The sequence below is a fragment of the Aethalodelphis obliquidens genome, unplaced genomic scaffold (assembly GCF_003676395.1).
Source record: "Aethalodelphis obliquidens isolate GAN/ISIS:26980383/991018 unplaced genomic scaffold, ASM367639v1 scaffold7, whole genome shotgun sequence".
Lineage (NCBI taxonomy): Eukaryota > Metazoa > Chordata > Mammalia > Artiodactyla > Delphinidae > Aethalodelphis > Aethalodelphis obliquidens.
The window spans coordinates 44,733,264-44,747,673 of record NW_020837951.1 but is presented as its reverse complement, the minus strand read 5'-3'; the positions used below and the strand labels follow the sequence as shown (position 1 = coordinate 44,747,673).

Sequence of the window (14,410 nt, the reverse complement as noted above, 5' to 3'; positions counted from 1 at the left end):
ACTTAGAAATACAATTTGGAGATACATTTGGAGGTTACAGCCTCTGTTAAAAATCAGCAAAATAGGAGACCTCCAAGATGGTGGAGATCACCTTCCTCCCCACAAATACATCAAAAACACATCTACATGTGGAACAACTCCTACGGAACACCTACTGAACGCTGGCAGAAGGCCTCAGACTTCCTAAAAGGTAAGAAACTCCCCACATACCTGGGTAGGGCAAAAGAAAAAACAGAGACAAAAGAATTAGGACGGGACCTGCACCTCTGGGAGGGAGCTGAACTTCACTGGCGGAGACGGAGGGTGGCGGTGGGGAAGCTTCCGAGCCATGGAGGAGAGCACAACAGGGGTGCGAAGGGCAAAGCGGAGAGATTCCCGCACAGAGGATCGGTGCCGACCAGCACTCACCAGCCCGAGAGGCTTGTCTGCTCACCCACCGGGGCGGGAGGGGCTGGGAGCTGAGGCTCCGGCTTCGGTCGGAGCGCAGGGAGAGGACTGGGGTTGGCGGTGTGAACACAGCCTGAAGGGGGCTACTGCGCCACGGCTAGCCAGGAGGGAGTCTGGGGAAAAGTCTGGACCGGCCTAAGAGGCAAGAGACCATTATTTCGGGGTGCGCGAGGAGAGGCATTCAGAGCACCACCTAAAGGAGCTCCAGAGACGGGTGCGAGCCACGGCTATCAGCGCGGACCCCAGAGATGGGCATGAAACGCTGAGGCTGCTGCTGCCGACACCAAGAAGCCTGTGAGCAAGCACAGGTCACTATCCACACCCCCCTTCCGGGGAGCCTGTGCAGCCCGCCACTGCCAGGGTCCCGAGATCCAGGGACAACTTCCCTGGGAGAACGCACGGCGCGCCTCAGGCCGGTGCAAAGTCACGCTGACCTCTGCCGCCGCAGGCTCGCCTCGCATTCCGTACCCCTCCCTCCCCAACCCCGGCCTGAGTGAGCCATAGCCCCCGAAGCAGCTGCTCCTTTAACCCCGCACTATCTGAGCGAAGAACAGACGCCCTCCGGCAATCTACACGCAGAGGCGGGGCCAAATCCAAAGCTGAGCCCTGCGAGCTGTGAGAACAAAGAAGAGAAAGGGAAATCCCTCCCAGCAGCCTCAGGAGCAGCGGATTAAATCTCCACAATCAACTTGATGTACCTGCATCTGTGGAATACCTGAATAGACAGCAAATCATCCCAAAATTGAGGAGGTGGACTTTGGGAGCAACTATAGGCTTGGGATTTGCTTTCTGCATCTAATTTGTTTTCATGTTTACCTTAGTTTAGTATTTAGAGTTTATTATCAATGGTAGATTTGTTTATTGATTTGGCTGCTTGCTTCCTTTTTCATATATATATATAGATTTTTTTTTACTTTTTCTCTTTCTGTGAGTGTGTATGTGTATGCTTCTTTGTGTCATTTTGTCTGTATAGCTTTGCTTTTACCATTTTTCCTAGGGTTCTGTCTTTCCATTGCTTTTTTTTTAGTACAGTTTTTTTTTCTTTTTTTATTTATTTTTGGCTGCCTTGGGTGTTCGTTGTTGCACGCAGGCTTTCTCTAGTTGCGGCAAATGGGGGCTACTCTTTGTCACGGTGCGTGGACTTCTCATTGCGGTGGCTTCTCTTGTTGTGGAGCACGGGCTCTAGGCGCACGGGCTGCAGTAGTTGTGGCATGCGGGCTCAGTAGCTGTGGCTCACGGGCTCTAGAGCGCAGGCTCAATAGTTGTGGTACACGGGCTTAGTTGCTCCGTGGCATGTGGGATCTTCCTGGACCAGGGTTCGAACCCGTGTCCCTTGCATTGGCAGGTGGATTCTTAACCACGGCGCCACCAGGGAAGCCCTTTAGTATAGTTTTTAGTGCTGGTTACCATTGGTGGATTTTTTTTTTGGTATGGTTGCTGTCTTCTTTCTTTCGTTCTTTATTTTTTATTACATTTAACTTTTTTTATTTTAAATATATTTTTTTATTTTAATAACTTTATTCTATTTTTTTTCTTTATTTCTTTCTTTCTCCCTTTACTTCTGAGTGGTGTGGCTGACAGGGACTTTGGGCGCGGGCCGGGCGTCAGGCCTGGGCCTCTGACGTGGGAGAGCTGAGTTCAGGACATTGGCCCACCAGAGACCTCCAAGCTCCATGTAATATCAAAAGGCGAAAACTATCCCAGAGATCTCCATCTCAACACAAAGACCCAGCTCCACTCAACAACCAGCAAGCTACAGTGTTGGACACCCTATGCGAAAAAACTAACAAGACAGGAACACAACCCCACCCATTAGCAGAGACGCCGCCTAAAATGATACTAAAGTCGCAGACACCCCAAAAGACACCAATGGATGTGGTCTTGCCCACCAGAAAGACAAGACCCAGCCTCATCCACCACAACACAGGTACTAGTCCCCTCCACCAGGAAGCCTACACAACCCACTGACCCAACCTTAGCCACTGGGGGCAGACACCAAAAACAATAGGAACTATGAACCTACAGCCTGTAAAAAGGTGACCCCAAACACAGTAAGGTAAGCAAAATGAGAAGACAGAGAAACACACAGCAGACAAAGGAGCAAGTTAAAAACCCACCAGACCAAACAAATGAAGAGGAAATAGGCAGTATACCTGAAAAATAATTCAGAATAACGATAGTAAAGATGATCCAAAATCTTGGAAATAGAATGGAGAAAATACAAGAAACGTTTAACAAGGACCTAGAAGAACTAGAGAGCAAACAACAAATGACTAACAACACAATAAATGAAATTAAAAATTCTCTAGAAGGAATCAATAGCAAAATAACTGAGGCATAAGAACGGATAAGTGACCTGGAAGATAAAATAGTGGAAATAACTACCACAGAGCAGAATAAACAAAAAAGAATGAAAAGAATTGAGCACAGTCTCAGAGACCTCTGGGACAACATTAAACTCACCAATATTCAGATTATAGGGGTCCCAGAAGGAGAAGAGAAAAAGAAAGGGACTGAGAAAATATTTGAAGAGATTAGTGTTGAAAACTGCCCTAATACAGGAAAAGAAAGAGTCAGTCAAGTCCAGGAAGCACAGAGAGTCCCATACAGGATAAACCCAAGGGGAAACACGCCAAGACACATATTAATCAAACTATCAAAAATTAAATACAAACAAAAACTTTAAAAGCAGCAAGGGAAAAACAACAAATAACATAGAAGGGAATCCCCATAAGGTTAACAGCTGATCTTTCAGGAGAAACTCTGCAAGCCAGAAGGGAGTGGCAGGACATATTTAAAGTGATGAAAAAGAAAAGCAAACCTACAACCAAGATTACTCTACCCAGCAAGGATCTCATTCAGATTCGATGGAGAAATTAAAACATTTACAGATAAGCAAGAGCTAAAAGAATTCAGCACCACCAAACTAGCTTTACGACAAATGCTAAAGGAATTTCTCTAGGCAGGAAACACAAGAGAAGGAAAAGACCTACAATAACAAACTCAAAACAATTTAGAAAAGGGTAACAGGAACATACATAGCGATAACTACCTTAAATGTAAATGGATTAAATGCTCTAACCAAAAGACACAGACTGGCTGAATGGATACAAAAACAAGACCAGTATATATACTGTCTACAAGAGACCCACTTCAGACCTAGGGACACATACAGACTGAAAGTGAGGGGATGGAAAAAGATATTCCATGCAAATGGAAATCAAAAGAAAGCTGGAGTAGCAAATTCTCTCATCAGACAAAATAGACTTTAAAATAAAGACTATTACAAGAGACAAAGAAAGACACTACATAATGATCAAGGGATCAATCCAAGAAGAAGATATAACAATTGTAAATATTTATAAACCAAACATAGAAGCACCTCAATACGTAGGCGAATGCTAACAGCCATAAAAGGGGAAATCAACAGTAACACAATCATAATAGGGGACTTTAACACCCCACTTTCACCAGTGGACAGATCATCCAAAATGAAAATAAATAAGGAAACACAAGCTTTAAAAGATACATTAAACAACATGGACTTAATTGATATTTATAGGGAATTCCATCCAAAAACAACAGAATACACTTTCTGCTCAAGTGCTCATGGAACATTCTCCAGGATAGATCATATCTTGGGTCTCAAATCAAGCCTTGGTAAATTTAAGAAAATTAAAATCATATAAAGTATCTTTTCCGACCACAACGCTATGAGACTAGATATCAATTACAGGAAAAAAATCTGTAAAAAATACAAATACATGGAGGCTAAACAATACACTAGTAAATAACTAAGAAATCACTGAAGAAATCAAAGAGGAAATCAAAAAATACCTAGAAACAAATGACAATGAAAACATGATGGCCCAAAACCTATGCTATGCAGCAAAAGCAGTTCTAAGAGGGAAGTTTATAGCAATACAATCCTACCTCAAGAAACAAGAAACATCTCAAATAAACAACCTAACCTTAAAGCTAAAGCAATTAGAGAAAGAAGAAAAAATAAAAAACCCAAAGTTAGTAGAAGGAAAGGAATCATAAAGATCAGATCAGAAATGAAGGAAAAAGAAATGAAGGAAACAACAGCAAATATCAATAAAACTAAAAGCTGGTTCTTTGAGAAGATAAACAAAATTGATAAACCATTAGCCAGACTCACCAAGAAAAAAAAGGGAGAAGACTCAAATCGACAGAATTAGAAATGAAAAAGAAGAACTAACAACTGACACTGCAGAAATACAAAGGATCATGAGAGATTACTACAAGCAAATATATGCCAATAAAATGGACAGCCTGGAAGAAATGGACAAATTCTTAAAAAAGCACAACTTTCCAAGACTGAACCAGGCAGAAATAGAAAATATAAACAGACCAATCACAAGGACTGAAGTTGAGACTGTGAATAAAAATCTTCCAACAAACAAAAGACCAGGATCAGATGGCTTCACAGGTGAATTCTATGAAACATTTAGAGAAGAGCTAACACCTATCCTTCTCAAACTCTTCCAAAATATACCAGAGGGAGGAACACTCCCAAACTCATTCTACAAGACCACCATCACCCTGATACCAAAACCGACAACGATGTCACAAGGACAGAAAACTACTGGCCAATATTACTGATGAACAAAGGTGCAAAAATCCTCAACAAAATACTAGCAAACAGAATCCAACAGCACATTAAAAGGATCATACACCATGATCAAGTGGGGTTTATCCCAGGAAGGCAAGGATTCTTCAATATACGCAAATCAATCAATGTGATACACCACATTAACAAATTGAAGGAGAAAAAACATATGATCATCTCAATAGATGCAGAAAAAGCTTTCAACAAAATTCAACACACATTTAAAATAAAAACCCTCCAGAAAGTAGGCACAGAGGGAACTTACCTCAACATAACAGAGGCCATATATGACAAACCCATAGCCAACATTGTTCTCAGTCGTTAAAAACTGAAACTATTTCCTCTAACGTCAGGAATAAGACAAGGTTGTCCACTCTCACTATTATTCAACATACTGTTGGAAGTTTTAGCCATTGCAATCAGAGAAGAAATAGAAAGAAAAGGAATCCAAATCGGAAAAGAGGAAAAGCTGTCATTGTTCACAGATGACATGATACTATATATAGAGAATCCTAAAGAATCTACCAGAAAACCACTAGAGCTAATCAATGAATTTGGTAAAGTAGAAGGATACAAAGAAATCTCTTGCATTCCTATACACTAATGATGAAAAATCTGGAAGAGAAATTAAGGAAACACTCCCATTTACCATTGCAATAAAAAGAATAAAATACCTAGGAATAAACCTACCTAAGGAGACAAAAGACCTGTATGCAGAAAACTATAAGACACTGATGAAAGAAATTAAAGATGATACAAACAGGTGGAGAGATATCCCATGTTCTTGGATTGGAAGAATCAACATTGTGAAAATTGCTATACTACCCAAAGCAATCTACAGATTCATTGCAATCCCTATCAAACTACCAATGGTATTTTTCACAGAACTAGAACAAAAAATTTCACAATTTGTGTGGAAACACAAAAACCCCAAACAGCCAAAGCAATCTTGAGAAAGAAAAACGGAGCTAGAGGAATCAGGCTCCCAGACCTCAGACTATACTACAAAGCTACAGTAATCAAGACAGTATTGTACTGCCACAAAAACAGAACTATAGATCAATGGAATGAGATACAAAGCCCAGAGATAAACCCACACACCTATGGTCACCTTATTTTTGATAAAGGAGGCAAGAATATACAATGGAGAAAAGACAGCCTCTTCAATAAATGGTGCTGGGAAAACTGGACAGCTACATGTAAAAGAATGAAATTAGAACACTCCCTAACACCATACCCAAAAATAAACTCAATAAACTCAATAAACTCAATAAACTCAAATACCTAAATGTAACACGAGACGCTATAACACTCTTAGAGGAAAACATCGGCAGAACACTTAGACATAAATCACAGCAAGATCCTTTTGACTCACCTCCTAGAGAAATCCAAATAAAAGCAAAAATAAACACATGGCTCCTAATGAAACTTAAAAGCTTTTGCATAGTAAAGGAAACCATAAACAAGACGAAAAGACAACCCTCAGATGGGAGAAAATATTTGCAAATGAAGCAACTGACAAAGGATTAATCTCCAAAATTTACAAGCAGCTCATGCAGCTCAATATCAAAAAAAAAAAAAAAACCCAATCCAAAAATAGGTAGAAGACCTAAACAGATATTTTTCCAAAGAAGATATACAGATTGCCAACAAACATATGAAAGGATGCTCAACATCACTAATCGTTAGAGAAATGCAAGTCAAAACTAAAATGAGGTATCACCTCACACCAGTTAGAATGGCCATCATCAAAAAATCTACAAACAATAAATCCTGGGGAGGGTGTGGAGAAAAGCAAACCCTCTTGCACTGTTGATGGGAATGTAAATTGATACAGCCAGTATGGAGAACAGTATGGAGGTTCCTTAAAAAACTAAAAATAGAACTACCATATGACCCAGCAATCCCACTACTGGGCATATACCCTGAGAAAACCATAATTCATAAAGAGTCATGTACCACAATGTTCATTGCAGCTCTATTTACAATAGCCAGGACAGGGAAGCAACCTAAGTGTCCAGTGACAGATGAATGGATAAAGAAGATGTGACACATATATACAGTGGAATATTACTCTGCCATAAAAAGAAGCAAAACTGAATTATTTGTAGTGAGGTGGATGGACCTAGAGTCTGTCATACAGAGTGAAGTAAGTCGGAAAGAGAAAAACAAATGCTAACACATATATATGGAATCTAAAAAAATAAAAAAGGTCTGAAGAACCTGTGGGCAGGACAGGAATAAAGACGCGGACATAGAGAATGGACTTGAGGACACAGGGTGGGGAGAGGGTAAGCTGAGACAAAGTGAGAGAGTGGCATGGACATATATACACTACCAAATGTAAAATAGATAGCTATTGGGAAGCAGCTGCATAGCACAGGGGGATCAGCTCGGTGCTTTGTGACCACCTAGAGGGGTGGGATAGGGAGGGTGGGAGGGAGACGTAAAAGGGTGGAGACATGAGGATATATGTATATGTATAGTTGATGTACTTTGTTATAAAGCAGAAACTAACACACCATTATAAAGCAATTATACTCCAATAAAGATATTAAAAAAATCAGCAAAATAATGTAGGTTATTAGCAAACCTTTGAATGGTGGGTGTGCTCTCCATCTTGGAAGTTAATCGTGCCAAAGGTATCTGTAGAGCTTTTCATTGTGTGCTTTTCAACAGACCATTGTTCATTTTCACTATCGTTGGCAGCTGAGATGGTCCAGGGTTCATCTATCCCATAATGGTCTCTAATCAATCGCCCACAGTAACACCTTAAATTTGGGATAAATACCAATTTCAAAATAGAAAACACACAATTTCAGAATAGAAAATAGATGTAATGTTTCTACATGTTCCTAGGGTAATATAAAGATGACATGTATTAACAAGTTTTAAAACTTCACACTGAGATTTATATTTGATTTCCAACACTGGGTTGTTTTCTAAGTTTAAAAACATTCTCACTGCTTCTCTCCCTTGGCTACACATTAGAATCATTTTGGGGATGTTTTAAGAAAACACTACAAATCTCTTACACACCCATGTTCATAGCAGCGTTATTCACAACAGCCAAGTGGTAGCAGCAACCCATGTATTCATTAATAGATGGATGAATGAACAAAATGTAGTACACACATTCAATTTTGCAAGATAAAAAGTTCTGTAGATCCATAACACAACAATGGGAATATACTTAACACTAATGAACTGTACTCTTAAAAATGATTAAAATAGTAAAGAAAACAAAAACAAACATCAAATTGTATATTTTAAATATGTGCAGTCTATGTCAATTATAGCTCAAAAACTATTTTTAAAAAATAATATTGTGAACAGTCATTGACAGGAAGACACTGGAACTCACCAAAAAAGATACCACACATCCAAAGACAAAGGAGAAGCCACAATGAGATGGTAGGAGGGGCGCAGTCACAATCAAATCAAATCCTGTAACTGCTGGGTGGGTGACTCACAAACTGGAGAACACTTATACCACAGAAGTCCACCCACTGGAGTGAAGGTTCTGAGCCCCACGTCAGGCTTCCCAAACTTGGGGTCTGGCAACGTAAGAAGGAATTCCTAGAGAATCAGACTTTGAAGGGTAGTGGTATTTGACTGCAGGACTTCAACAGGACTGGGGGAAACAGAGACTCCACTCTTAGAGGGCACACACAAAGTAGTGTGCGCATCAGGACCTAGGGGAAGGAGCAGTGACCCCATAGGAGACTGAAACAGACCTACCTGCTACTGTTGGAGGGTCTCCTGCAGAGGCAGGGGGTGGCTGTGGCTCACTATGAGGACAAGGACACTGCAAGCAGAAGTTCTGGGAAGTACTCCTTGGCGTGAGCCCTCCCAGAGTCTGCCATTAGCCCCCACAAAGAGCCGGGTAGGCTCCAGTGTTGGGTCACCTCAGGCCTGTTTGATTGCTTACCAACAGGGAGGGAACCCAGCCCCACCCATGATCAGACAAGTGGATTAAAGTTTTACTGAACTCTGCCCACCAGAGCAACAGCGAGCTCTACCCACCACCAGTCCCTCCCATCAGGAAACTTGCACAAGCCTCTTAGATAGCCTCATCCACCAGAGGGCAGACAGCAGAAGCAAGAGGAACTACAATCCTGCAGCCTATGGAACAAAAAACACATTCATATAGAGACAGACAAGATGAAAAGGCAGAAGGCTATGTACCAGATGAAGAAACAAGACAAAACTCCAGAAAAACAACTAAATGAAGTGGAGAGATGCAACCTTCCAGAAAAAGAATTCAGAATAATGATAGTGAACATGATCCAGGACCTCGGAAAAAGAATGGAGGCAAAGATCAAGAAGAAACAAGAAATGTCTTACAAAGACCTAGAAGAATTAAAGAACAAACAAACAGAGATGAACAATAACTGAAATGAAAAATACACTAGAAGGAACCAATAGCAGAATAACTGAGGCAGAAGAATGGATAAGTGACCTGGAAGACAGAATGGTGGAATTCACTGCCATGGAACAGAATAAAGAAAAAAGAATGAAAAGAAATGAAGACAGCCTAAGAGACCTCTGGGACAACATTAAATGCAACAACATTCACATTAGGGGTCCCAGAAGGTGAAGAGAGACAGAAAGGACCTGAGAAAATATCTGAAGAGATTATAGTCGAAAACTTCCCTAACATGGGAAAGCAAATAGCCACCCAAGTACAGGAAGCGCAGAGAGTCCCATACAGGATAAACCCAAGGAAAAACACGCCGAGACACATAGTAATCAAATTGACAAAAATTAAAGACAAAGAAAAATTATTGAAAGCAACAAGGTAAAAACAACAAATAACATACAAGGGAACTCCTACAAGGGTAACAGCTGATTTCTCAGCAGAAACTCTACAAGCCAGAAGGAAGTGGCATGATATATTTAAAGTGATGAAAGGGAAGAACCTACAACCAAGATTACTCTACCCAGCAAGGATCTCATTCAGATTCGACGGAGAAATCAAAAGCTTTACAGACAAGCAAATGCTAAGAGAACTCAGCACCACCAAACCAGCTTTACAACAAATGCTAAAGGAACTTCTCTAAGTGGGAAACACAAGAAAAGAAAAAGACCTACAAGAACAAACCCATGGGCTTCCCTGGTGGCGCAGTGGTTGAGAGTCCGCCTGCCGATGCAGGGGACACGAGTTCGTGCCCTGGTCCAGGAAGATACCACATGCCGTGGAGCGGCTAGGCTCATGAGCCATGGCCACTGAGCCTGCACGTCTGGAGCCTGTGCTCCGCAACGGGAGAAGCCACAACAGTGAGAGGCCCGTGTACAGCAAAAAAAAAAAAACATAACAATTAAGAAAATGGGAATACGAACATACATATCGATAAGTACCTTAAACATGAACGGATTAAAAGCTCCAACCAAAAGATACAGGCTCAGTGAATGGATACAAAAACAAAACCCATGTGTATGCTGTCTATAAGAGACCCACTTCAGACCTAGGGACACATACAGACTGAAAGTGAGGGGATGGAATAAGGCATTCCATGCAAACGGAAATCAAAAGAAAGCTGGAGGAGCAGTACTCATATCATATAAAATAGACTTTAAAATAAAGAATGTTACAAGAGACAAGGAAGGACACTGCATAATGATCAAGGGATTAATCCAGGAAGAAGATATAACAATTATAAGTATATATGTACCCAACATAGGAACACCTCAATACATAAGGCAACGGCTAACAGCGCTAAAAGAGGAAATTGACAGCAACACAATAATAGTGGGGGACTTTAACGCCTCACTTACACCAATGGAAAGATCATCCAAATAGAAAATTAATAAGGAAACACAAGCTTGAAATGACACAATAGACCAGACAGATTTAATTGATATTTATAGGACATTCCATCCAAAAACAGCAGATTACACTTTCTTTTCAAGTGCACATGGAACATTCTCCAGGATAGATCACATCTTGGGTCAAAAATCAAGCTTCAGTAAATTTAAGAAAAGTGAATTCATATCAAGCATCTTTTTTGACCACAATGCTATGAGATTAGAAATCAATTCCAGGGAAAAAAACATAAAAAACACTAGCACATGGAGGCTAAACGTTACTAAATAACCGAGAGATCACTGAAGAAATCAAAAAATACCTAGAGACAAATTACAATGAAAATACAACGATCCAAAACCTATGGGATGCAGCAAAAGCAGTTCTAAGAGGGAAGTTTATAGCTATACAAGCCTACCTCAAGAAACAAGAAAAATCTCAAATAAACAATCTAACCTTACACTGAAAAAACCTAGAGAAAGAGGAACAAACAAAACCCAAAGTTAGTTGAAGGAAAGAAATGATAAAGATCAGAGCAGAAATAAATGAAATAGAAACAAAGAAAACAGTAGCAATGATCAATAAAACTAAAAGCTGGTTCTTTGAGAAGATAAACAAAATGGATAAAACATTAGCCAAACTCATCAAGAAAAAGAGGGAGAGGACTCAAATCAATAAAATTAGAAATGAAAAAGGAAAAGTTACAACAGACACCGCAGTAATACAAAGCATCCTAAGAGAATACCACAAGCAACTCTATGCCAATAAAATGGACAACCTGGAAGAAATGGACAAATTCTTAAAAAAGCACAACTTTCCAAGACTGAACCAGAAAGAAATAGGAAATATGAACAGAACAATCACAAGCACTGAAATTGAAACTGTGATTAAAATCTTCCAACAAACAAAAGTCCAGGACCAGATGGCTTCGCAGGAGAATTCTATCAAACATTTAGAGAAGAGCTAACACCCATCCTTCTCAAATTCTTCCAAAAAACTGCAGAGGAAGGAACACTCCCAAACTCATTCTATGAGGCCACCATCACCCTGATATGAAATCCAGAAAAAGATACTACAAAAAAAGAAAATTATAGACCAATATCACTGATGAATATAGATGCAAAAATCCTCAACAAAATACCAGCAAACAGAATCCAACAACACATTAAAAGGATCATACACCATGATCAAGTGGGATTTATCCCAGGGACGCATGGATTCTTCAAAATACTCAAATTAATCAACGTGATACACTATTAAGAAACTGAAGAATAAAAACCATATGATCATCTCAATAGATGCAGAAAAACCTTTTGACAAAATTCAACACCCATTTATGATAAAAGCTCTCCAGAAAGTGGACATAGAGGGAACCTCCCTCAACATAATAAAGGCCATATATGACGAACCCACAGCAAACATCATCCTCAGTGGTGGAAAACTGAAACCATTTCCTCTAAGATCAGGAACAAGACAAGGATGTCCACTCTCACCACTATTATTCAACATAGTTTTGGAAGTCCTAGCCACGGCAAGCAGAGAGGAAAAAGAAATAAAAGGAATACAAATTGGAAAAGAAGAAGAAAAACTGTCACTGTTTCCAGAGGACATGATACTATACATAGAGAATCCTAAAGATGCCACAAGAAAACTACTAGAGCTAATCAATGAATTTGGTAAAGTTGCAGGATACAAAATTAATGCACAGGAATCTCTTGCATTCCTATACACTAATGATGAAAAATCTGGAAGAGAAATTAAGGACATACTCCCATTTACCACTGCAACAAAAAGAATAAAAAACGTAGGAATAAACCTCCCTAAGGAGACAAAATACCTTTATGCAGAAAACTATCAGACACTGATGAAAGAAATTAAAGATGATACAAACAGATGGAGAGACGTACCATGTTCTTGGATTGGAAGAATCAATACTGTGAAAATGACTATACTACCCAAAGCAATCTACAGATTCAGTGCAATCCTTATCAAATTACCAATGGCACTTTTTACAGAACTAGAACAAAAAATCTTAAAATTTGTATGGAGACACAAAAGACCCCAAATAGCCAATGCAGTCTTGAGGGAAAAAAACAGAGCTGGAGGAATCAGACTCCATGACTTCAGACTATACTGCAAAGCTATAGTAATCAAGACAATATGGTACTAGCACAAAAACAGAAATACAGATCAATGGAATAGCATAGAAAGCCCAGAGATAAACCCATGCACCTATGGTCAACTAATTTATGAGAAAGGAGGCCAGGATATACAATGGAGAAAAGACAGTCTCTTCAATAAGTGGTGCTGGGAAAACTGGACAGCTACATGTAAAAGAATGAAATTAGAACACTCCCTAACACCATATACAAAAACAAATTCAAAATGGATTAGAGATTGAAATGTAAGACTGGACACTATAAAACTCTTAGAAGAAAACATAGGAAGAACACTCTTTGACATAAATCACAGCAAGATTTTTTTGATCCACCTCCTAGATTAATTGAAATAAAAACAAAAATAAACAAATGGGACCTAAAGAAACTTAAAAGCTTTTGCAAAGCAAAGGAAACTACAAACAAGACGAAAAGACAACCCTCAGAATGGGAGAAAATTATTTGCAAATGAATCAATGGACAAAGGATTAACCTCCAAAATATATAAACAGCTCAATATTAAAAAAAAAACAAACAACCCAATCAAAAAATGGGCAGAAGACCTAAGCAGACGTTCCTCCAAAGAAGACATACAGATGGCCAAGAAGCACATGAAAAGCTGCTCAACATCACTAATTATTGGAGAAATGCACATCTAAACTAAATGAGGTATCACCTCACACCAGTTAGAATGGGCATCATCAAAAAATGTACAAATAACAAATGCTGGAGAGGATGTGGAGAGAAGGGAACCCTCTTGCACTGTTGGTGGGAATGTAAATTGATACATCCACTATGGAGAACAGCATGGAGGTTCCTTAAAAAACTAAAAATAGAATTACCATGTGACCCAGCAATCCCACTACTGGGCATATACCCAGAGAAAACCATAATTCAAAAAGACACATGCACCCCAATGTTCATTGCAGCTCTTTTTACAATAGCCAGGTCATGGAAGCAACCTAAATGCCAATCGACAGATGAATAGATAAAGATGTGGTACATATATACAATGGAATATTACTCAGCCATAAAAAGGAATGAAATTGGGTCATTTGTAGAGATGTGGATGGATCTAGAGTCTGTCATACAGAGTGAAATAAGTCAGAAAGAGAAAAACAAATATCATATATTAATGCATATATGTGAAACCTAGAAAAATGGTGCAGATGAACTGGTTTGCAGGGCAGAAATAGAGACACAGATGTAGAGAACAAATGTATGGACACCAAGGGGGGAAAGTGTGGGAGTATGTGGTGGTGGTGGGATGAATTGGGAGATTGGGATTGACATATACATATCACTAATATGTATAAAAGAGATAACTAATAAGAACCTGCTGTATAAGAAATAAATTAAATTAAATTT

The 14,410-nt window shown here is 39.5% G+C and overlaps 1 protein-coding gene across 1 annotated transcript in view; it reads right to left on the bottom strand.

The window, feature by feature from the left end:
* TRPM6 (transient receptor potential cation channel subfamily M member 6) overlaps positions 1-14,410 on the bottom strand; it is a 192,901-nt gene that overhangs the window by 101,863 nt on the left and 76,628 nt on the right. The window contains exon 6 of the mRNA XM_027105679.1: positions 7,674-7,851. Coding sequence (XP_026961480.1) covers positions 7,674-7,851 — 178 coding nt within the window. The remainder of the gene's footprint in view (positions 1-7,673; positions 7,852-14,410) is intronic.